The sequence below is a fragment of the Lissotriton vulgaris genome, chromosome 5 (assembly GCF_964263255.1).
Source record: "Lissotriton vulgaris chromosome 5, aLisVul1.2, whole genome shotgun sequence".
In the NCBI taxonomy this organism is placed as follows: Eukaryota; Metazoa; Chordata; class Amphibia; order Caudata; family Salamandridae; genus Lissotriton; species Lissotriton vulgaris.
This window is the reverse complement of record NC_141693.1, coordinates 1,058,136,605-1,058,156,214: the sequence shown is the minus strand read 5'-3', so window position 1 is coordinate 1,058,156,214 and position 19,610 is coordinate 1,058,136,605. Positions and strand designations below refer to the sequence as shown.

The following is a 19,610-nucleotide window of genomic DNA, read 5'->3' as shown; positions in this document are numbered from 1 at the left end:
GAAGAAGGTTCTGTGGCAGGTAGTGAAATAAAGGTGTTACCTACACAAAGGCACAAAACCATGGTCACAAGTATGCTGCGGTGATTAACTTGCATATTTGGAAGAATGCTACCTTTTTATTGTTGGATTTACCGCATATGGTAATCTGTATTCCTTTACTGTTCATTCTTTTACAAAAGGTCTGCATAAAGCTTATTTCGTTATGGTTAAGTGCCAGGCAATTATTGGAAACATATAAAAGTTGTGTGTTAATTCATGAAGTATCCTGTTTGAAAAATTAATTGTGGGGCACTTAAGAGCTATGCAGCTCCCAGTGAAGCTGGAAGATTAGCTTAAACGGTATGCTTTGTGGACTGACTGAATGGCGTGTTTTCAAACAACAAAGCATTTGAGCATGAAATATGTATGATTATTGATTTGTGGTGAGTTAGATGCTGTCCTGCAAACACAAATTCTCTGCTTTCATTTATTTTTCAGAGCTGAAGAAGGCACCGGCAAGTTCAAGGTAGATTGTAACTAACATTTGTACATTTTGAAATGTGAAATATTCATCCTACATCCATATAAGATGTCTAGTAATATTTCGAGAAGGATACATTTTTACAACACATTCACTAGACCTTGACGCCACGGTACTCTAAAAACCTCAAATTGTTCAATTATTTTTAAATTATGCGGTATATTTAAAAATAATGCGTCACTGGTGAATGTGGTATTGTGCCTCCCTCTTACTCCATAACTGTAAAGAGGAATGCCGCTATTTTTTAAACTAACAATTATGTATCTGCCCACCCTCACAGTGGGTATTAATTTTTTCGAAAGACTTGGAGAGGTTAAAAGAACACTTGACAACGATTCGGTCAAGGTGGTTTATTTGTTCTTTTTTGCAGAGTTTTATATAGCGCAAACTTGACCCGAATCTGGTATTAGAGCGCCTTACATAGCACCAGTTACGTTACATGAGGACACACAGTCATTTTTAGGTCGAAGCCTGCGTTGCAGCGCATGCGCTGCTGCAGGCAAAGAGATATTGTGAGCAGGGGATTTCAGTATGGCGTGAAGCCACGCCCCTTTTTTCCATTTGCAGGCCTCTCGAAACGGAGGCCTGCCATTGGAAAAAGCTCCTGTTTCGCAGATTTGTCTGCTCTGGATCCCGCCTCTTGAGGACTCCATGACCTGCTTAACGGTAGCACGACAATATTTTTAGAAATATTGCCTTGGCAACCATGAGGCAGGTCAGGGAGTCCTGGAGGGGCGGGATTCAGTATCCTGTTCCTGCCCTTTGGGGAGACACACGGAACCCCTTGCCGGTCCTTCACTCTCCCCCGGAGTGGCGCCATCATGCCGGCTAAAACCTTCCCAAAAGTCTTGTGCCCCATTATGTGAGCCAGGACGTGTGTACAATGAGCAGTACAAGGAGTCAATAAAGGCGAGGGATTACCGTGCATGTCCCGGTGTGGCGTACCCCCTCCTTCCGCCGCTCTCCGGTGCCCGCTCCTCCAATGCTAGCTCCCCTCTCCTCCCCACACACATGCAGGCGCTCCGAGTCCCTCCTCCTCTCTGGATTAATCTGGTCTGGATGGCGTCAGGTAGTCTGGGCCGCCCAGCCTCCAACACCACAGCCTCCTCCTCCTGGCAGTGCACGGCAGCGCCTCGCGCCGCAGGGATCCTCTGCAAGTTCCCTCGCTTTTCTCTGCGACTCGCTCCTCGTTTCTCACGGTAAGGGCCGCTCCTTGCGGGAGGAGGACCCGACGGGAAGTGCCCCGGGACTCTCACTCCGCCACCGGAGCACGCACGACAAGGCCGCTCGTCCCCGGCCTGGAAGTGTCCAGAGAGCCCAGCTCTTGGCACAGCGCCTTCGCATATTTTAGTATTTCTTCGCTGCTTTCCAAGGTTTGCCCACCCTTTTCTGTCCCATGCTTTACATGACTTTTTAAGGCTAGTGTGCTTGCGTTACTTTAACCTGAGGTTGACAGTCAACCAAGCTACCCAAATTATGCATCTCATCTATTATTCTTATTTTGAGTGCTAAGTCGTTAATGGTAACTAACTTCGAATATAAATACAGTTCATAAAAGACGAGCTTTTGTCTAAGTACAGTGCACTGATTTTGAAATGGAAGTTAAACACGTAGCGCCGTGTTAAGCTCAGCAGGAACGTTACAAATTAATATTACATAGCGGTGACAGGTTTACTGTTTAGTAGCGGGTTTGACCTGCCAGCACACAACCTACGCCACTGATCCAAATGACCTACAATCATGACATAGCAAAATACCAGTTAATTGAATTCAAGCACTTCTTTACAATATTTGATTTAATTTTCATGTTTTTTAATATAGTACGACCCAGACCCACGAAAAGGGACATTTAACAGAGAGAATTTTAAACAAGTATTGGCGTAGCCAATAGGTCTCTCCTTTGGGACCGAAAATTGGTACGTCGCTCCCTCAAAAGGGCTTGGTATTGCCCAAGAGAAGCCCTCTTGGAACCCAAACAAAAGAAAGAACAAGATAGGCTAATCTGTGTGACCACCTTTTCCCCTGTTTCCAATGCAGTCAGAAAAAGCGTGTTTTAACACTGGCCGGTTCTCAATGCAGGTCAACTGACTCTGGACCGCCCCATGTTTGCTTTTAAAAGAGCCAAGAATATAAAGGACCATCTAGTGAGAGCATCCCTACCACAGCAACCCCTCAAAACCACAATAAATGATGCATGGGGTCTGCCGCCACTCTTGGGCCATTCAAAATGTGGAAACTGTGTATGTTGCGACTCAACCATTGAAGGCAAAACTTTTGAGTATGGAAATATAAGATTTGACCGTAAATACTTTTCTAACTGCAACCCCGCAAATCTTGTATATGCTATTTTATGTCCATGCATGCTCATTTACATAGGCCAAACGAGCCAGAAAGTGAAACTACGAATTGGCCAACACAGAAGCAGGATAAGGTGCAAGACAGCTAATGCACCGCTTGTTGAACATTTTTCAGAAAAAGGTCACAGTGACAAAGACTTGGTATGGACTGTGATAACAATCATCAAACCCCCTCCTAGAGGAGCAGACATGTCCCTTTTGCTCACCAAGGAGGAACTCCATTGGATCGTTAAAACCAACAGCATCAGGAATGGCCTGAATCGTCTCGAAGATTGGACCTCCCTACTGTAAACATAGCTTACATGAAATAACCCTCTAAATGTTATTCTATGTACTGCAATGCGCCTGATTAACTTGAACAATTTATACTCTTTTCACAATATTCACCACCTTAAGATGGCCGCCGCACACCATGACTAGAGGTTTCACTTCCCCAGTCCTTTTTCACTGTTCACAGCCTAACCGGCTCTCACTTCCGCAGTCCATCATCGCTTTCTGCAGACCACATGGTCCTTTAAAAAACTTGCCACACAGGAGTTCTCTAACACCAGAACCCCACCATCCGCCACAGCGCGGCCGACTTCTGCATGTAAGTAACCCGCACGCGCCGTTTCCTTTCAGTCCAGTCCCACCATGCCCCGATGGGTAATTGACTCCACTGAACTTTCTCCCCAGATCGAGCTATTACGCTCCCGATCCAGACGACTCTCCACGCTGGACAAGGCAGCACCGGTAATTATTCTACCAGTAGCACGCCATGCCGCTCACCCCCCTGGTCGCACTCGACCTTTTTAATGCTCAACCATTACTTTTCCAGATTCCTCCATTGTTCATGGTATCTGCTGATCCGATGATTTGCCTGTTGTAATACGCGTAGGTTTTAGCCTCTATTTTTTCCCAGTCGCATTCTCGTAAGTAATGTTCACCTGCACTCATAACGGTTGTGCCCTTCACTACATGACTGCCCCACGGAACCCGGTTCAGCCTCCGTCTATAATTGTGTTTTATGGTTTAAAGACCTTCACTGCCAACATTTCTGACCAATCTCACTCCGGTCACTGTGTCACATCGAAATTTGGAACACTTGTCTCCATCACTGCGCCTAAATAGTCTGCCCTCACGGGACTTGATATTTTGCTCCTCAATGCGCCGTTATTTTGTCATCACTGGCACTCAAATACACCCCTCTTACACGATGAAGTCATTTCCCTGTTGTCTTTCGCAATCCTGGACACTGAGTTCCACAATGCGCCGTTTTTCTCCACCACGAGCACATGAATATACTCTGTTTTAATGGAAGAGATGAGGTTGCAAATTTCCAATGCAACATGCCTAATTTCATGTAATTCTTTTCTCCCCTTTTCTCCTCCTTTTTCCCATGTAATGTATACATGTATAGAATTGCGTTAAAAGGCAGTGTAATATTTAAAGACAACAATGACTATATTTTTGTCCTGATGATGATGCCCCTCACTTAACTTGGGCATCGAAACGTCGTCGACCAAAAAACCATAAAATATGACATTTAAAATGTGAAATGCAATGGTGTGGTTATGACAATCTCTGTCTGTAACACTGACTACAAGTACACAGACATATTTTTGCTTTGCTCCTTTTACCATTCTGTTCGTTGTTTTGTCGGAATGTTGTGGGTCACAGCTGTGCCCACTTGTTATTAATGTGTTCATTCAGTTTTATTAAGAAAATTGTTAAATAAATTCCTTGTCCGGCTGGACAAAAGACATAACACTTATCAGGTGTGTGATTATTAGCTCAGTATACCATTGTGTCCACGAGTAGGGACCACTGTTTTTTGTAACTTTAAGTGTTTAGCCATGCAACAGTTGATGTTGCACCAAGGATATTGTGCTGCATAACTAAATACTTATAAGGTCCCAAAGGCGAGACCTAATGGCTATGCCAATGCTTGTTTTTTATTGCAGCTAAGTCAGAAGCTTCTGCACTAAGGCAGGAAGTGCCTGTGTCTTGCACCACGTCCTCGGAGGCTGAACCGGGTCCTGCCGCAGGGGCGTAACACAGGCCCGGCAGCTTCCGCGTTGCCGGGGCCCCCGTTCCCAGGGGGCCCCTCACTCAGCAGATCAAGCAAGCCTCCTCATTATTTAAATGATGCGCGCGCACTGGTCGCATGGGTTTGTTTGGACATCACACGAGTCTGGACTCGGAAGGGAAGGGGTGCCGGACGAACTACCCACATTCTTCCTCTAGCAGCGCGCCATTGTCCGTGTAAACAAACAAAGCTATTATATCATTTTATAGGCAGTAATTCACAAGAAAAGCAAAAATCATTGCTAGCAACTCTGGCATAATTAACATAAGAATGGAATGAAAGGAACGCAGGCCCGATCCGAAGCACTTAAGCACTAGAGAGACAAAAGACATGAAGCCCAGGGCCGTAGCCACGGAGGGGATGACGAGGGTCTTGCCAGCCCATATTTCAGACTGGCTCTCATAAATCTGAGGTCCTCATATTACCTGCAGTTAAAACTTTCCATTGCATTTCTTTTTCTTTTTATTTTTGCTAACCTTTCATTTTTAAGTTAACATGGCTATAAATTTTGTCTGCACTCCTACACAGTGTTTTGCTGCGCCTGCTTAGATTGCCTGGTGCCACTCCTCCTGTTAGGCAGCAGTGCGCAGTCGCAGTAAAACTCAACGGTACCGTGATGTGCATGCTTTCGGTGCAGTTCTGAGCGCCAGTGTTTTTAGCCAGCTGCACAGTCTTGATAGCAGCACAAATGCAAAGTGCTAATTTTGGATCAAGTACCGGGTTGGTTTATCCTACGTCTGCATCTTGCAATGCCAGCAGCAATCAGGACCTTGTGGGACTCGAGCATCAGAGGAAGTAGAAGGCCCGGTCGCTCTGAAGATAGAATAGTACTAGTAGGTAAGAAAAAATCTAGTTTGAAAATCTGCTGCTAAAAAGAAATTAAATTAAATAAATAATTTAACTCCAGCAATATCCGCTGACACTTAAAACAGGCCCAGTGGAAGTAATGGCTTTCCAATTGAAGAGAAAAACAGTCCGTTTTTCTCACAAATAATGCAAAATTACTTGATGAAATAACGTAGTTTAATTTTAATGTTTAAATCAACTAATAATAATTTGATTATTTTGATGTTATTTACCTATACAGTGGAATTGGGGTCTATTGATGTTTGAGCAAAAATTATGGCAAATGTCAAACGGCATATGGTTCAATATTATTTGATTGAAGCATGTTAATAAAGATAACTTCATAGGTATGGTTGCTTTTGGTCCACTAAGCAATGGTAGGCTAAAATATGTGTAAACTCGTACATTCCAAATTACACTACGTAGTTGGGCTGATAATTGCCAAAACTGCCATTACAAATATAAGCATTATCAATGTTTCTCGGCTTCACTGCCAGTGTACCAAGGTCTGCATATTAATGCACACCTTGTAGGTTTTAAAAACGCATAAATTAAAAGCATTATAATTACAATGAAAATAGCTCTTAACAGCTTGTAAATAAAATAAGTATCACATTTACATTAGTTTATGCTATTAGCATTGAAAATGCATTATATTTATATTGTTAAAACACAATCACATTAATAAAAGCAAGTACCGTTTACAATGCCAATAGATCACACTAGTGTAAATGCAATGCAGTAGATTTTGCATGTAATTTTTTTTAGCTATTGCCATTTTAAAATTACAAAGCATTTTATTTGTTTTACAAAACAAAAACAAAACAAAAAATTTCATTTACAATGTCAATAGCTCAAAATAATGTCAGTGCGAGACCTATTGCATTGTAAATGCTTGTTGTTATTGTTAAGCACAGGGAGATTAAGCGATTTGCCCAGAATCACAAAATGTTCAGCGTCATTGCCGAGACTCGAACCCAGTTCCCCAGATTCGAGGTCGACCGCCCTAGCCGTTAGGCCGACTCCTCTCCCCTTTCACCAGTGACACTTTTTTTCACTGTCTGACACTAGACCACAGAAGTGAGCTGACCAAGTGAAGCACCCCAGCCAAAACACCAGGGAAGTTGGGTAAATTGCAACGTTACTATTTAAAAAACGGTGGGCGATCCTCTGTCTTTCATCAGAGCTTTCAGTTATTGTGTTTAAAACGACATATAGGGTTTTTTCTTTTAAATTTCCTGATGTGCCTTCAGAGAGAGAGTGAGAGAGACACAAAAGGTTGTGATCTAGCAAATCCTAGGTGACTTTATACATTTCAGAGGAAAAACTGTTGAAAGTGCTTTTTGAAAGCCATGCAGGCGGATGCTCCAGGGGAAAGTCTATCTTTTCCCCTTTGTTGCTGATTACAAGTGAATAACTCCTATTTTTCTTGCACCGCCATGTTTTTTCACTTATCTTTTCATTTCGTCATGTCAAGATCTCAGAACATTTTCGGTTTCCAGGCAGGTTCCATCTTTTGTATCCTTTCCTCCCCTTTCAAATCTTTTAGGCTGGTTGATGTCTGCTATAATGTTTTGTTTTGAAATACCTATTCAATATCTACCAAATTGGCAAACCCCTGCGTTACTGCTCCGACCACATGTTGTTCATCTCTGCATGGTTTTCACATACTTGGTGATAGATCATATAAACTGGCAGTGTAAATATATGGAACAGTCTTCCCAAAGACATGACTCGGCAACCATTTCACCTGCTTAATCCACACATGAATATAGCTCCTGCTTAATCTGCAGGAATGAAGTTCATGATGATTTTATCTACCCCTACTCTTATCATCTCTGGGAATCCCCGTTTTCTGTCTCTCTAAGTATAGCTTGCTCTATATAATGTGCCTATTTTGTTTCCTGCATTAAGACCTGCTGTTTGTGTTTGACCACTTAACGGTCTGCTGTGCCCCCTTGTATTGTCACTGAAAAATACCCTTGCTTGGGAATGCATAAGGGACCAAAGAAAATTCTAAAATAACATAATGGTTGATCTTTAACCTGTTATTTTGGTCGCCAGATGATAAGATCAAAGAATAAGGAGGATAATCCAACACTGGCATCAAGACAACCTGTTGCAACCCCCAACTATCCGTCTAAGGCTGTCTGATGACCATGGTCATTAGAATGCACTGTCTATAAGTATGCATAGGATGGCGTGCATCGAAGTGGTGTGAAATTCCTAATATATTTTAAGATAGTACAAGACCAAAATACATCTGTTATGATAGAAAAGTAAATATTTCTTCCCTTTTGGATGGAACCACCTAGTTAAGTGAACATCATTTTATTGTCTAGGAGGCTAGGAAACTTCCTGTTGTAATTTGTGCTTAAAGGTTGGTCTTCCACTCTGTTTTGTACAGCGGTCCCAAATTAAAAATCAAAACATGGACAAGAACCCTCTGTGTAACCTTATGCCTTACAGGATCTATAAAACAATCATTTACAATGCAATGGTCTTGGCATTATTAAAGGTAGAGCTATTGGCATTGCTCATGACATTTTTTTTAAAATCATAAATAAATGGCATTGTCATTTACATTGCCAATAGCTTAATCGTTAAATAAATGGCATTGTCATTTACAATGCCAATAGCTTAATCGCTCGCAAATGCATGACCTATTGCATTTACACCCACACAGAGCCACACACACAAAGCCACACACACACACACACACACACACACACACACACACACACACACACACACACACACAGCCACACACAGAGCCACACACACAAAGACAGACAGACACACACACACACAGACAGAGCCACACACACACACACAGCCACACACACACACGCACAGACAGAGCCACGCACAGACACACACAGTCAGAGCCACGCCCACACACACACACACACAGACAGAGCCATGCACACACACACAGACAGAGCCACGCACACACACAGACAAAGCCACGCACACACACACAGACAGGGCCACGAAAAACTGAGCCAGTCTAGCTTTTCCCATTCAATTCAGTCAGTTGTAGGACTCCTTTAGCACTGTAAAAACAATCAGAAGGGGAAGAGCTGCCTGCACCTTAGCGTGGGGCACCTGCAAGGCCAGACTAGCGCGCTTTAGACTGCAAACAACAATAGACACTCTGGGCTCGAGTTTTCTTTACAGAGTTGTTTATGTGGTTACTATTGGATGGATGGATGGATGGATGGATATGCAACATTACATTTGTGCAATTCGTATATGTTATTTATAAATAGGTTTTCATTGACTAGACCATACTAGAACGGACATGATGGGGTTAATGAAAGAAGGAAAACTATTCAATCGTGTAAAAAAACGTACCAAGAAATAAACTAGGAGTTTTTGCAAGCGACTAACTAAGTCCAGCCACCTGTCTACAGAGGTGCTTGCCAATATTATGACGTGCGGGACACTGACACGGGGCAGCCAGTTGCATTCATTGATAGTTTGTGGATGTTGTGCCAGGCAAGCTTGTCACATTCTTTGCAAACCCCCTGAATTCCATATAGAATACGCTGGCCGCTCGCCAGTGGCAACACAACGACGGCACAGCTCCTCCAGTTAGAAATAAGGAGGGAGGCGGATAGAGAGGGAAGTGTCTACTAGCAAAACACGGGGAGAAGGGTTAGCTGATTCTTACCAGTCTCTCCTCCATAAAACAGATATCCTTGGGGTGCGTTTCCATGTAAGGCAGTAAATCGGGAACTTCGCTGCAGATGGACCAAGGCGCAGGCATGAGAAAACTGAATCCTGCCTTTCACAGCGCCTTTACGTCTTAGTCCAAAGAAAGCAGTTCCTGTGCCGTGCAGTGAAGACAGAGGCTCTGAGTGCAGTGGATGTTGCGAAAGGCTGACTTTTAATCAGCAGCTCGTGATTCCAATTACAGCCTATCTGGGATACTCTATAAGGCAGGTTCACGCTGTCATTATCCCTCCGTCTGCGCTCAAAACAACGGGGAAAGCGTTACATGCTGTAATTAAGAATATTACAGTGATAATGATCGGCTGTGTGAAGTGGTTTACCGTGCGCACTGCAGATTAAAGCTCACCAGGAACTGCCCCAGAGGCAGGCGCCCTGTGACCTGCTGCCCGTCCGTCCCGGCTCCCAGAGCGGGCTCCGGCTGTCATAAACACGCAGCAAAATTCAGAGGCGCTAAGCACCGTGACGCAAGTGAATCTGGACTGACAGCAAGGCAGCGACTGCAACGTGACTGGATGAATATCACTCCCACCCATCGCAAAACCGCCCTCCCTCACACCCCCAGACCGAAAGACGCGCGCACCCCAGAGACAACTGGTGTGGCGGGGCCAGGCTAGACTTGGAGAGCGCGTGCCAAGTCTAAGCTCAGAGCGCAGTTCCAGCTAGATCACACTTGGCTGTGCCAACCAAGTCCCTCTCCCGTTAAAGGGATAACCCGGGTACCACACGTTTCTGTGAGGAAAACAACCGAAACACAACGAGAAATGAGAGTGGGTGGAAGGAGTGAGAGTGTGCGGCTGACGCAGAAGTTCATAAAAGTGCCAACTACTATGTAACCAGGAGGGTCGCCGGGTAGAAGACGACGACTCCTTCACTAAATGGTGGGTCACTGATCCCTCCCCTCCTTCCCTTCAGGATGATCACGAGTCCTGGCAACTAACGTCAGACACCGAGGATAAAGAAAACGGCAACTTTAATTGGGCGTACATCAAGGAGGAAACCACGCCCCCACATGACGTGGGCTGTACCGCAGTGGTGAAAACCCAGGAAAGAAATCGTCTGGCGTGTGACGACACCGAGGAGGAAGACGAAGGAGTTTCGAGGATAACGGAGGACGAGGAGAGCGAAGCGCTGACAGCAGGAAGACGAGGAGCGGACAAGCCAGGAGGCCAACAACCCTACGATTCGTCGTGCCACACTCCCGAGGGAGGAGTGTGGGTGCGACCGGTACAGCAGCGGTTTGCGAACTGGGTGGGGAAGCAGAGTGTTGTGCCTCCGTACATCAGGATAAAGCTGCCACCACTTTTGTATATATAGCTGTAAATATCCTCCTCCCTTTTTCCTCGTCTACCTCCTTTTCCCTGCACCCTTTTCCCACCACATACCTCACGATTTGGACTGTACAGCATGAGTCTGATCAGCGGTGCCCCCTCACTTACCGGGTTCCCCAGGGCGTATCAAAAGGAGACCGTGAATCTTAATGGTCCTTTCTTTGTTTTGTTTTGGGTGCCGTACCTTCCCTGACCAACGAGAGAGAAAACTAACAAACCAAGAACCTACTCCAGACGGGAGAAGATACCTTTCCCCTCAGGACCAGTAGAAGTCAGGAGCCATAACGGATCAATCTGGATTTGCCCGTGAGAGACTTACTTTCCGCACCCGGAACCCATTGTTAAAAATAAAACCTTCTTTAACCCGAAAGAGTCTCATGTCCCTCACTCTACCCACGTCACATACTCATAGCACGCTTAGAGGTATAGTTTTCTCAAATGCATAGTATCCATCCATGAGGTCCGCGCCCTGCTGCAAGTACCACATCTGACGGACTTAGAGCAAAAACAAACCGCAATCGCACTGAAAAAAAGTGTTTCCATTTAGGAGACTCCAACAACTGATCACATGCCCACTGACAGCCTGTGACTCTGAGGGCAACCCCATCCATCGCAGGCATGGTCTCTCCTCCCTCGCGATTTTGCACGAATTCCACACCAGGAGAGGTTGAATCCCAAAGAGGACTAGGTGCTGAGGCGGGGCCCCAGCCCCGGTAGTTATGTGGGAGTTCAGGCACCACGGGCTGTCGGCGCGAACCAGACCTTCCCTCCTTCAGCTCCTTGGCCACGTCCTTCAAGTCGCCCAGCACCAGCTCCAGGTCATCCACAATGGTTTTGATCTGCTCCTTCACCTTGGTCTTGGAGGCTTGCTCCTCTGCTGGCGAAGAAGGGGTCCCCTTGGACGTGGCTGACATCCTCAGGATCCAGGTCAGCAACGAAGCCTCGGACGCGGGTGGCGCTCTGCCCCGCTGCTCTGCGCCGGGCTGGCGCTGCCCCTGGCCTGCATGGTGCCGGACTCTGCACGCTGCCATGCACAGCTCCGCTCGCAGGCTGCGCCGGTGCCCGGGCTGCAGGCAGGTGGACACTGGGCCCACGTCACTTGAAGCTGCTGGAGCGGGGGGTGCAGATAGAAGCGGGATGCAGGGGACTGCGGAGGTAGAGGCGACCACTGGCGCTCAGGGCACCGAGCGGACCCGGGCAGCTTCGCGCACGGGTCAGAACGTCTCGCAGCATCGGGCAGTCACACTAATCCCCCGGCAAAAGACAACCGGCTGCAAAAGTCAACTGGCGGCGGAGGTAGAGGCGACCACTGGAGCTCAGGGCACCAAGAGGACCCGGGCGACTTCCCGCACGGGTCTGAACGTCTCGCAGCATCGGGCAGTCACTCTAATTCCCCGACAGAAAACAACCGGCTGCAAAAGTCAACAGGCTTCCCGCACGGGTCAGAACGTCTCGCAGCATCGGGCAGTCACACTAATCCCCCGGCAGAAAACAACCGGCTGCAAAAGTCAACAGGCGGCGAGCACTCCTCATCCATGCTGCACAGTCAAGACAAGAAAAAAAAAAAACGAGCAGCAAAATGGCCGCCTGCAAAGCCCCGTCTCTTTCGGATTCGGGGGTGTATTTTTGGCGTTCTGAGTGATGGATGACGTCACAGTCGAAAGAAAGCAAAAAAACACGCCCCCGAATCCGAAAGAGACAGGGCTATAAAGGAGTGATGGTCCTCTCCTCCATTGGCTGGCCTCCGTTTAGGAAGCCAGCCAATGGAGGAGAGAGGCGGGTTCAAGCCCCTATACTCCAAAAAATGTAATCTCCTCCCGGAGACTGAGCCGGTGCAGCCTTCGGTCCTCGACCTAAAAAGGGCAAGAGATTAATTTGAGCATTACTTCGGCTCTCTGAGAAATAAATCTAGTTATGAATCCTAAAGAAGAATGTTCTCAGGACCACTCAAACTCAGCCAATGCCAAAAGCCAACATACAGGTAGGGAAGTATTGACTTAACCTCCTGCCAATCAAATCTAGGGAAGAAAGAACACTTCCTTCAGGTTTGTCTAGTTCTGTTCCTGATACCCCAAATGTTAATCATTGTTGGCCACTAGTAACTCCACTTCAGTAGTCCAGTAACATACCTATTTCATGTGGGAAGGAGGGTACTGTTTGTAGTCTGAATGTTAGTCTTTGATTATTCTTTCACACTCGTCCCAAAAAATTGAAATGCCTGCCATCACTGAAAAATTGCTCAAAGTTATGAATTCCAACATAGAGCAGCTATCACCAAACTTCGTTCAGCCAGAGGTTCTAGAACTCTTTGTGAATCATCAGGAAGCCGATTATCTGGTAAGCCCAGAATGCCTCCCTATTACTTTCTTTTCAGTGCTTACCTTCTTCAGATAATCATCATATTTCCATTGACAGCCAAGTGAGCCATATTGGGCATGGGGAAAACTATCAGCCTAATTCTCCACCAGACAATTGGAGTTGGAGGCCCACCAAATCCTCCCTTGTGAATGCTCTTATAGTTTGAGTGCAGCGTGCTTATAGCTACAAAAATGTTTAAAAGTTTTGCTATGCAATGTTGAGGCCTTAAATGTCGGTTTTGAGTAATTGAGGCTTTCACAGTCTCCAAGGTAAGGCGCTGTCAGTTCCAGGCTTACTTGAAGGCACCTTACAAGTATTCCAGACATAGATGTCTAGCAGTCGTTACAGTTCTAGGAAGGAGAGAAAATGTAAAGTGCCAATAAACATCTTTTTCTGAGATCTCACCTCTAAACAGGTTCCAGTATAATTTCTGCAGTGAATAAGAAAGCTATTTGCCCGCCTGGATAAAGACAGCAGAAACGTGCCTGGTGAAAAGGAAGTTTGTGATACATTCCCTTTTACTTTGGGAGCTTCCAATTGTACAATCATTTTGAAATTATATGACTAACCCTTTTTAACCAATTTGGAAATCGATAAAACATTTCTTGCAAGATAAAAAGCTGTATACCACACCTAATACGTGCATGAGAGCTCACTCCAAACTAGGTTATCAGAACCTCTGCAGATCTAGCAATGAAGAATGATTCCTTAAGTATCTGCTGCATGAGACTGTTTTTGATATATAATTTAGGTAACAAATACCTTGAGCGGTGTCCTGGCGCTGGAGCAATGCACTGAGTGACCAGATAGATATGAAAGGAAGCCTAGTCACTACAATGTTGAAGAAATGTGCATTCCATTGTCATCGGAGAATAAGTAAACAGTTCCTTATGCAGTGATTTTAATGGATGTTACACAAAAAGTTTCAGGAGGGTTAAATCACCACAAAAATACAATGATTTTGTTTTGTACTAGCTGTGTTCCACTTATTTGATCTGGGTGTTCATTGTGGCTTCAGGGAGATGATGTGTGCTGTCAGGCCCTTGTCACTGTTGTGATGGTGCTCTATGGGGAATGGGGAAGTGGCGGGTGTGAGGGACAGCAATGTGGGGGAGTGCCTTTTTTTCAAAGTTTCACATATTGCCTCTTTGACTAGTTCCTTTTAGATGGACACATGACTCTTTCAGTCTCCTATTCTGTCTTCAGTGCTGTTCCTCAATGCGTCCTTGTGTGACTTTATAACCAGTTAATGCTTTATTGTTCAACTATGACTCTTATGAAACTCCTCCTGTACCTCTTGTAAACGTTATCACATAACATGTAAAGTGCTCCGAAACCTTTGGATCTAACTATTGCTATATAAAACTCAAAATATTAATAATAATAACAAGCATTTGCAGTGCAGTAGGTCTCGCATTACTGATAGTTTGAGGTATTGGCGTTGCAAATAATAATGCAACGCCAATAGCTCATACTTTCAGTAATGCGAGACCTAATGCATTGCAAATGCTTGCATAGTGAGCTAGGAACCAGCATTGAATGTCTCAGTGCAGTACCACAAGCTGCTCCTAAAGATCCCTAGTCAGCAAGGCACCAGCACTGCAAGTCTAGGTGCAGTACCGCAAGCTGCTTCTACAGGTCTCAAGTTAGCAAGGCACCAGCACTGCATGTCTAGGTGCAGTACCGCAAGCTGCTCGTAGAGGTCCCTAGTGAGCAAGGCACCAGCACTGCATGTCTAGGTTCAGTACTGCAAGCTGCTCCTAGAGGTCCCTAGTGAGCAAGGCACCAGCACTGCATGTCTACAAAGTTAGTTATTGGTATTAAAATTGGCAATGTTTTTTACCTAGCCATGTTGCAGGGTGAAGTACAATATGTGGCCAAAAAGGGAACCTCTTTTGGTCACATATGGTACTGCACTCTGCAGAAGATATGGTGAATCCACCCTACCCATAATGCATTGCATGCAAGACAGTACTATGACTGCATTCAAATAGTTATGTCCATTTATACAATTCGTACCTATGAAATATGATAAAAGAATTCTTACATTAATTTCAGATTCGGTTATACTCTGTGAAGCTGATGAAGGGAAATTTATAGACGGCCGCATATAAATGTGAGGTGTTCTAGTGAGTGAAGTATCCACTGCCAGCCTAGCTTCGGACCAAGTGTGTGTCCTGCCTGAGACTGTTTAAGAAAATAGTGCCTAGAGGCTGTAATTAGCACCTAGGGAGTAACAACACATGTAACAGCGATTGTCCTCATGGGAGGAGACAAAGCAGTACTAAGGAGGGGCTATTAAGCCTATTTACCAATGAAAATCCACCATTACAAAGGACAGGGACAGGATTCAATAAAAAAGATGGGCGGGAAGTGGGCGGAGCTTTATGCTCATATCCTGTAACAAAACCAAAGGGGATGATGGACGAAGTGTTGAACAATGCAAGCACTCACCCCCAGTCAACTGATCTGGGTTTAATCCATCATCATTCTTTAGCTCACTCCGCCACCCCAGTTCAAACATGGCCATATGCAAATTAGTCTGACCCTGTGCTCATGGGAACAGTGCAGCCCGAACTGCCAAGCCATATCTTCCCTGGACCGGAAACAAGCATCCTGGGACGGGTTTCTGGCTAATCAGCCGTCATGAACCAGGCTAGCTTGAATCCAGTGGCAAAGTGAGCAATGGACCCATGTCTGGGCATACCTTGCCAACTTAGGGCGAACAAAGCAAAACCAAAGGGGATGATGGACGGAGTGTTGAACAATGCAAGCACTTACGCCCAGTCAACTGACCTGGGTTTAATACATCATCATGCTTTTTTCATATCCTGAATACAGCATGGCTCGAAGAGACTGCGCAAGCGCTGCCTAGGCAAGACCTAAAAAGCCAGGTCTTTAAGGCTTTTCTGAAGTGTAGTAGTAAAGGGACCTTTTGAAGAGGGCAGGGGAGCTCCAAAGTTTAGCCATCCTGACTGAGTGGGCCTGCTTGAATTCTTGGTATCATGAGCAATGAAGCCTCTAAGACCACAGAGAAGGTACGAGGACAGGATTTGAGCATTTTCTCCTCCGATAGTGTGGGCCGGTGTGGTGAAGGGCTTTGAACATAGGGCACAGATTTAAAAGCGGTTCTTTTGTCTACCAGAAGTAAGTGAAGAGTGTAGATGATTTTGTTGGGGGTTGATATTGATATCAAACATTTCCTTGCTGACTTGCATAGGAACATGATAGCCTCTGTAAGGTATAGTGTGGATGGGGACTGCACAGAGATTGAGATAAAGCATTGAAGAAGGCAGGATGCATTTTGGCCCCCTTCTTATTCAACTTGTATATTAACCATCTGAGGCCTATTTGCTATGCGCAGGTTATGATCTACCGCATGTGGGAAAGAGATTAATCCCAATTCTCCTGTATGCGGATGACGCAGTTTTGTTAGCAAGGACTGCCATGGGTCTTTCACGCTTACTTGACTCCTTCATGAACTTCACGGCTTCACTTGATCTGTCGACTAATCTGGGGAAACCCCATATCTAATAGTCTTCTAGCCATAGATTCATTACCTTAAGATATTCCCCAGGTGTCAGACTGGATCTCTACATTTTTTAGCAATCTCCTTGAGCACTGGTAGGTGGAGTCATTCCTATCTGCATTGTTTCATCCACGGCGGGGTTGACGTGCCTGGTGCCTATATAAGCGCCACCCCAGTACGCTGACCTCAGTTCCCTCTTTTCTATGCCATCAGCGTAGAGCCGAACGAGCTCCCCTCATTCATTTTTTGATTGGCATTTTCTGACATTTTGTTGAAGTCTAGTATGCCTCTTTCTCTTCTATTTTTTCAGAGATGTCCCTGAAAAAAACCTACTGGCTTCAAGCCTTGTGGAGCCTGTGACAGACAGATGTCTGTGACAGCCCGCTACTTGGTGTGTATCGGTTTCCTGGAGTGGGACCATGACTCTGCGGCCTGCGCGGAGTGCAAGACCATGAACCCTAAGGCCATCCATGAGTGTGCCAAGAAGCTTTCGGCTACACGTCACGCAACTCTGTATCATTCCAAGTCCCATCCGCTAGGGAGGTTTTTTGACCGTTCCAGAGTCGCTTGCATCGATCTTAATCGTGATCCAGGACTTCTTCACCACAAGACGAAGTCCAAGAAGTCAAAGAACTCTTCAACTTCTCCATGTCAATTCTTTGGGACAACGCAAGGGAACGGCGCCACAGATCGGGCACAACTCTCAGGTTGTCCCTGTGGACTGTCGTCTGACAATGGTTAAGTTCCTCGCTTCCCTGAGCTGAAGCGCACCCCACGCAACTGCGAGAATTTTATGAGGCCATGAACCTAATTATTGAGGCGGTTTAACCCCTCTGGTGCTCTGCCAGCGGTTTCACCCTCGGCACTTGGCAGGCCCTATGGATCCATTGGTGGATCCGGGTCAGCCCCGGCAGCGATTTTACTACCACAGCTGGGAACTTTTCGAGAGGCGCCGTTCTTGGCATCGCTAACGCCACCCATCCCATTGTGATTCCTGAGTCTTATATGTAGCCGGACCAGCGCCGACCAGACCCTCATGGCCTGAATTGTATATGGAGCCCTATTTTTCTGGTGGACCCTCTGAGGAGCACAAATGGAGGTGAGTTGAGCATCCCCATGGCTACTCTGACCCCCTAGGAGAGTCCATGGCAGATGACACCTGGTACGAGCACTTGGCTGACGCCAGTGAACTGAGCACCTCACCAGACACTGGCCTCCTCTCTTATCTCCACAGTGGCTATGGAGGAAGGGGCTTCTTTGACAATGGTGGTCCATAGGGTGGCTGAGGTGCTGGACTTGCAGCTGCCCATAGTCCATGTCAGAACCAATGTCTTGGCAGAGGTGCTTCAGCCTTGGGTATCCTCATCAGAATTCCTCTTTAATGAAGCCCTCGTGGCCTGGTCGAACCTGGGCCAAACCCTGTACGGGCAATCCTGTGCACAGGACCATCACCTGCTGCCATCGCCTGCTCTCGGGGATCCAGCCTTCCTCTCCAGCACCTTACCCCTGAGAGCCTGTTTTCAGGCCTCAACCTCAAGGATAAATCCCTACCACACCACCAGATAGGGAATGTAAGAGGCTGAATACTTTTGGCAAGTGGGTTTTCTCTACCTCTAGCCTGACACTGCTGTCCGTGAACACTGTATGCTTATTGAGCTGTTATTCCTACACTGTGTGGGATACGGTTGCGCAATTGCTGCTCATTTGTCTGGGATGAGGCTTGGGCCATACTCTTCCAAGCTATTGCTGATGGGAGAGATGAGGCAAAGTTTACAATCCGATGTGGATTGGATACGACTGACTCGCTGTGCAGAGCCAGTGCACTTCGATATCATGCCTGTCTGGGAAAAACTGGCATTTCGGATGCTGTGCAGGTAACCCTTATGGACATGCCTTTCTATGGGATTCGCCCTTTTGGCGACACCGCATGTTCAGCTCTAGAATGATTTAAGGACAGTAGGGCCACCGCTAGGTAGTTGGTGCTTGCCATGGCACTGCAACAACCGTAATTCCCTTCTACGGCTATGATAGGGGCTATCAGCTGCACCATTTCCCCCTAGCCACCGCAGCCAGCCGGCATCACAGTCCTTTAGTGGCACCTCAAGCCTCGTGAGAATCAGAGCCAAAGGCCGACCCAATCCGCTGCCCCCCTCATCCCCAGCAACCGCAACTCAGAGGCTTCTTTAGTTTGTCCTCCTACCAACATGGGCACTCTGTTGGTAGCAGGCTTTGGCACCAACTGCCCCAATGGTGGTAAAAAACATCAGACAAGTATATGCTTCAGTTCGTCCAGCGGGGCTATGGCCTTCCAATACAACAGGCCCACCACCCATGCCACCACCCACCGATGGGGTGACGGAGGACCACCTTTCGCTATTGCGACAGGAAGTTCTGGCTCTTCAGGCTAAAGGTGTCGGCATCAGAAGCAGGTAGTGGTTGCTATTCTCACTACTTTCTGATGTTGAAAAAGGATGGAGACCTCCATCCTATGCTAGATTTACACCCTCTCAAATACTTCCTGAAGATACTCAATTTGGCTCAGGTTCTGTATGCCCTCGACTTTGGAGACTGGATGGTAGCACTGGACTTGCAGGACACCTACTTCCATGCCCCGACCTGCCTGCCCACATGCGTTACCTGTGGTTCATGGTAGGTAGGCCAAGAAAATTACCAGTTCGATGTGCTCCCCTTTGGCCTTACCACCGCCCCTCTGGTGTTCCCAAAAGTGATGGCGGTAGTTTCAGCTCATCTGTATTTGTAATTGTATCAATCATCCCTAGGGACATCACGGCGCTGGGACGAAACTTAGAACAGTTCAGTTTGATTTTAAAGGATTAGTATCTGGGAAACAAGGTGGTTTTCAGTT

At 46.3% G+C, this 19,610-nt stretch overlaps 1 protein-coding gene across 1 annotated transcript in view; it reads left to right on the top strand.

Moving 5' to 3' along the window:
* The window catches only part of PCGF6 (polycomb group ring finger 6), a 305,170-nt gene that overhangs the window by 178,402 nt on the left and 107,158 nt on the right, over positions 1-19,610 (top strand). The window contains exon 7 of the mRNA XM_086922718.1: positions 478-505. Within this exon, the coding sequence (XP_086778844.1) occupies positions 478-505 (28 nt within the window). The remainder of the gene's footprint in view (positions 1-477; positions 506-19,610) is intronic.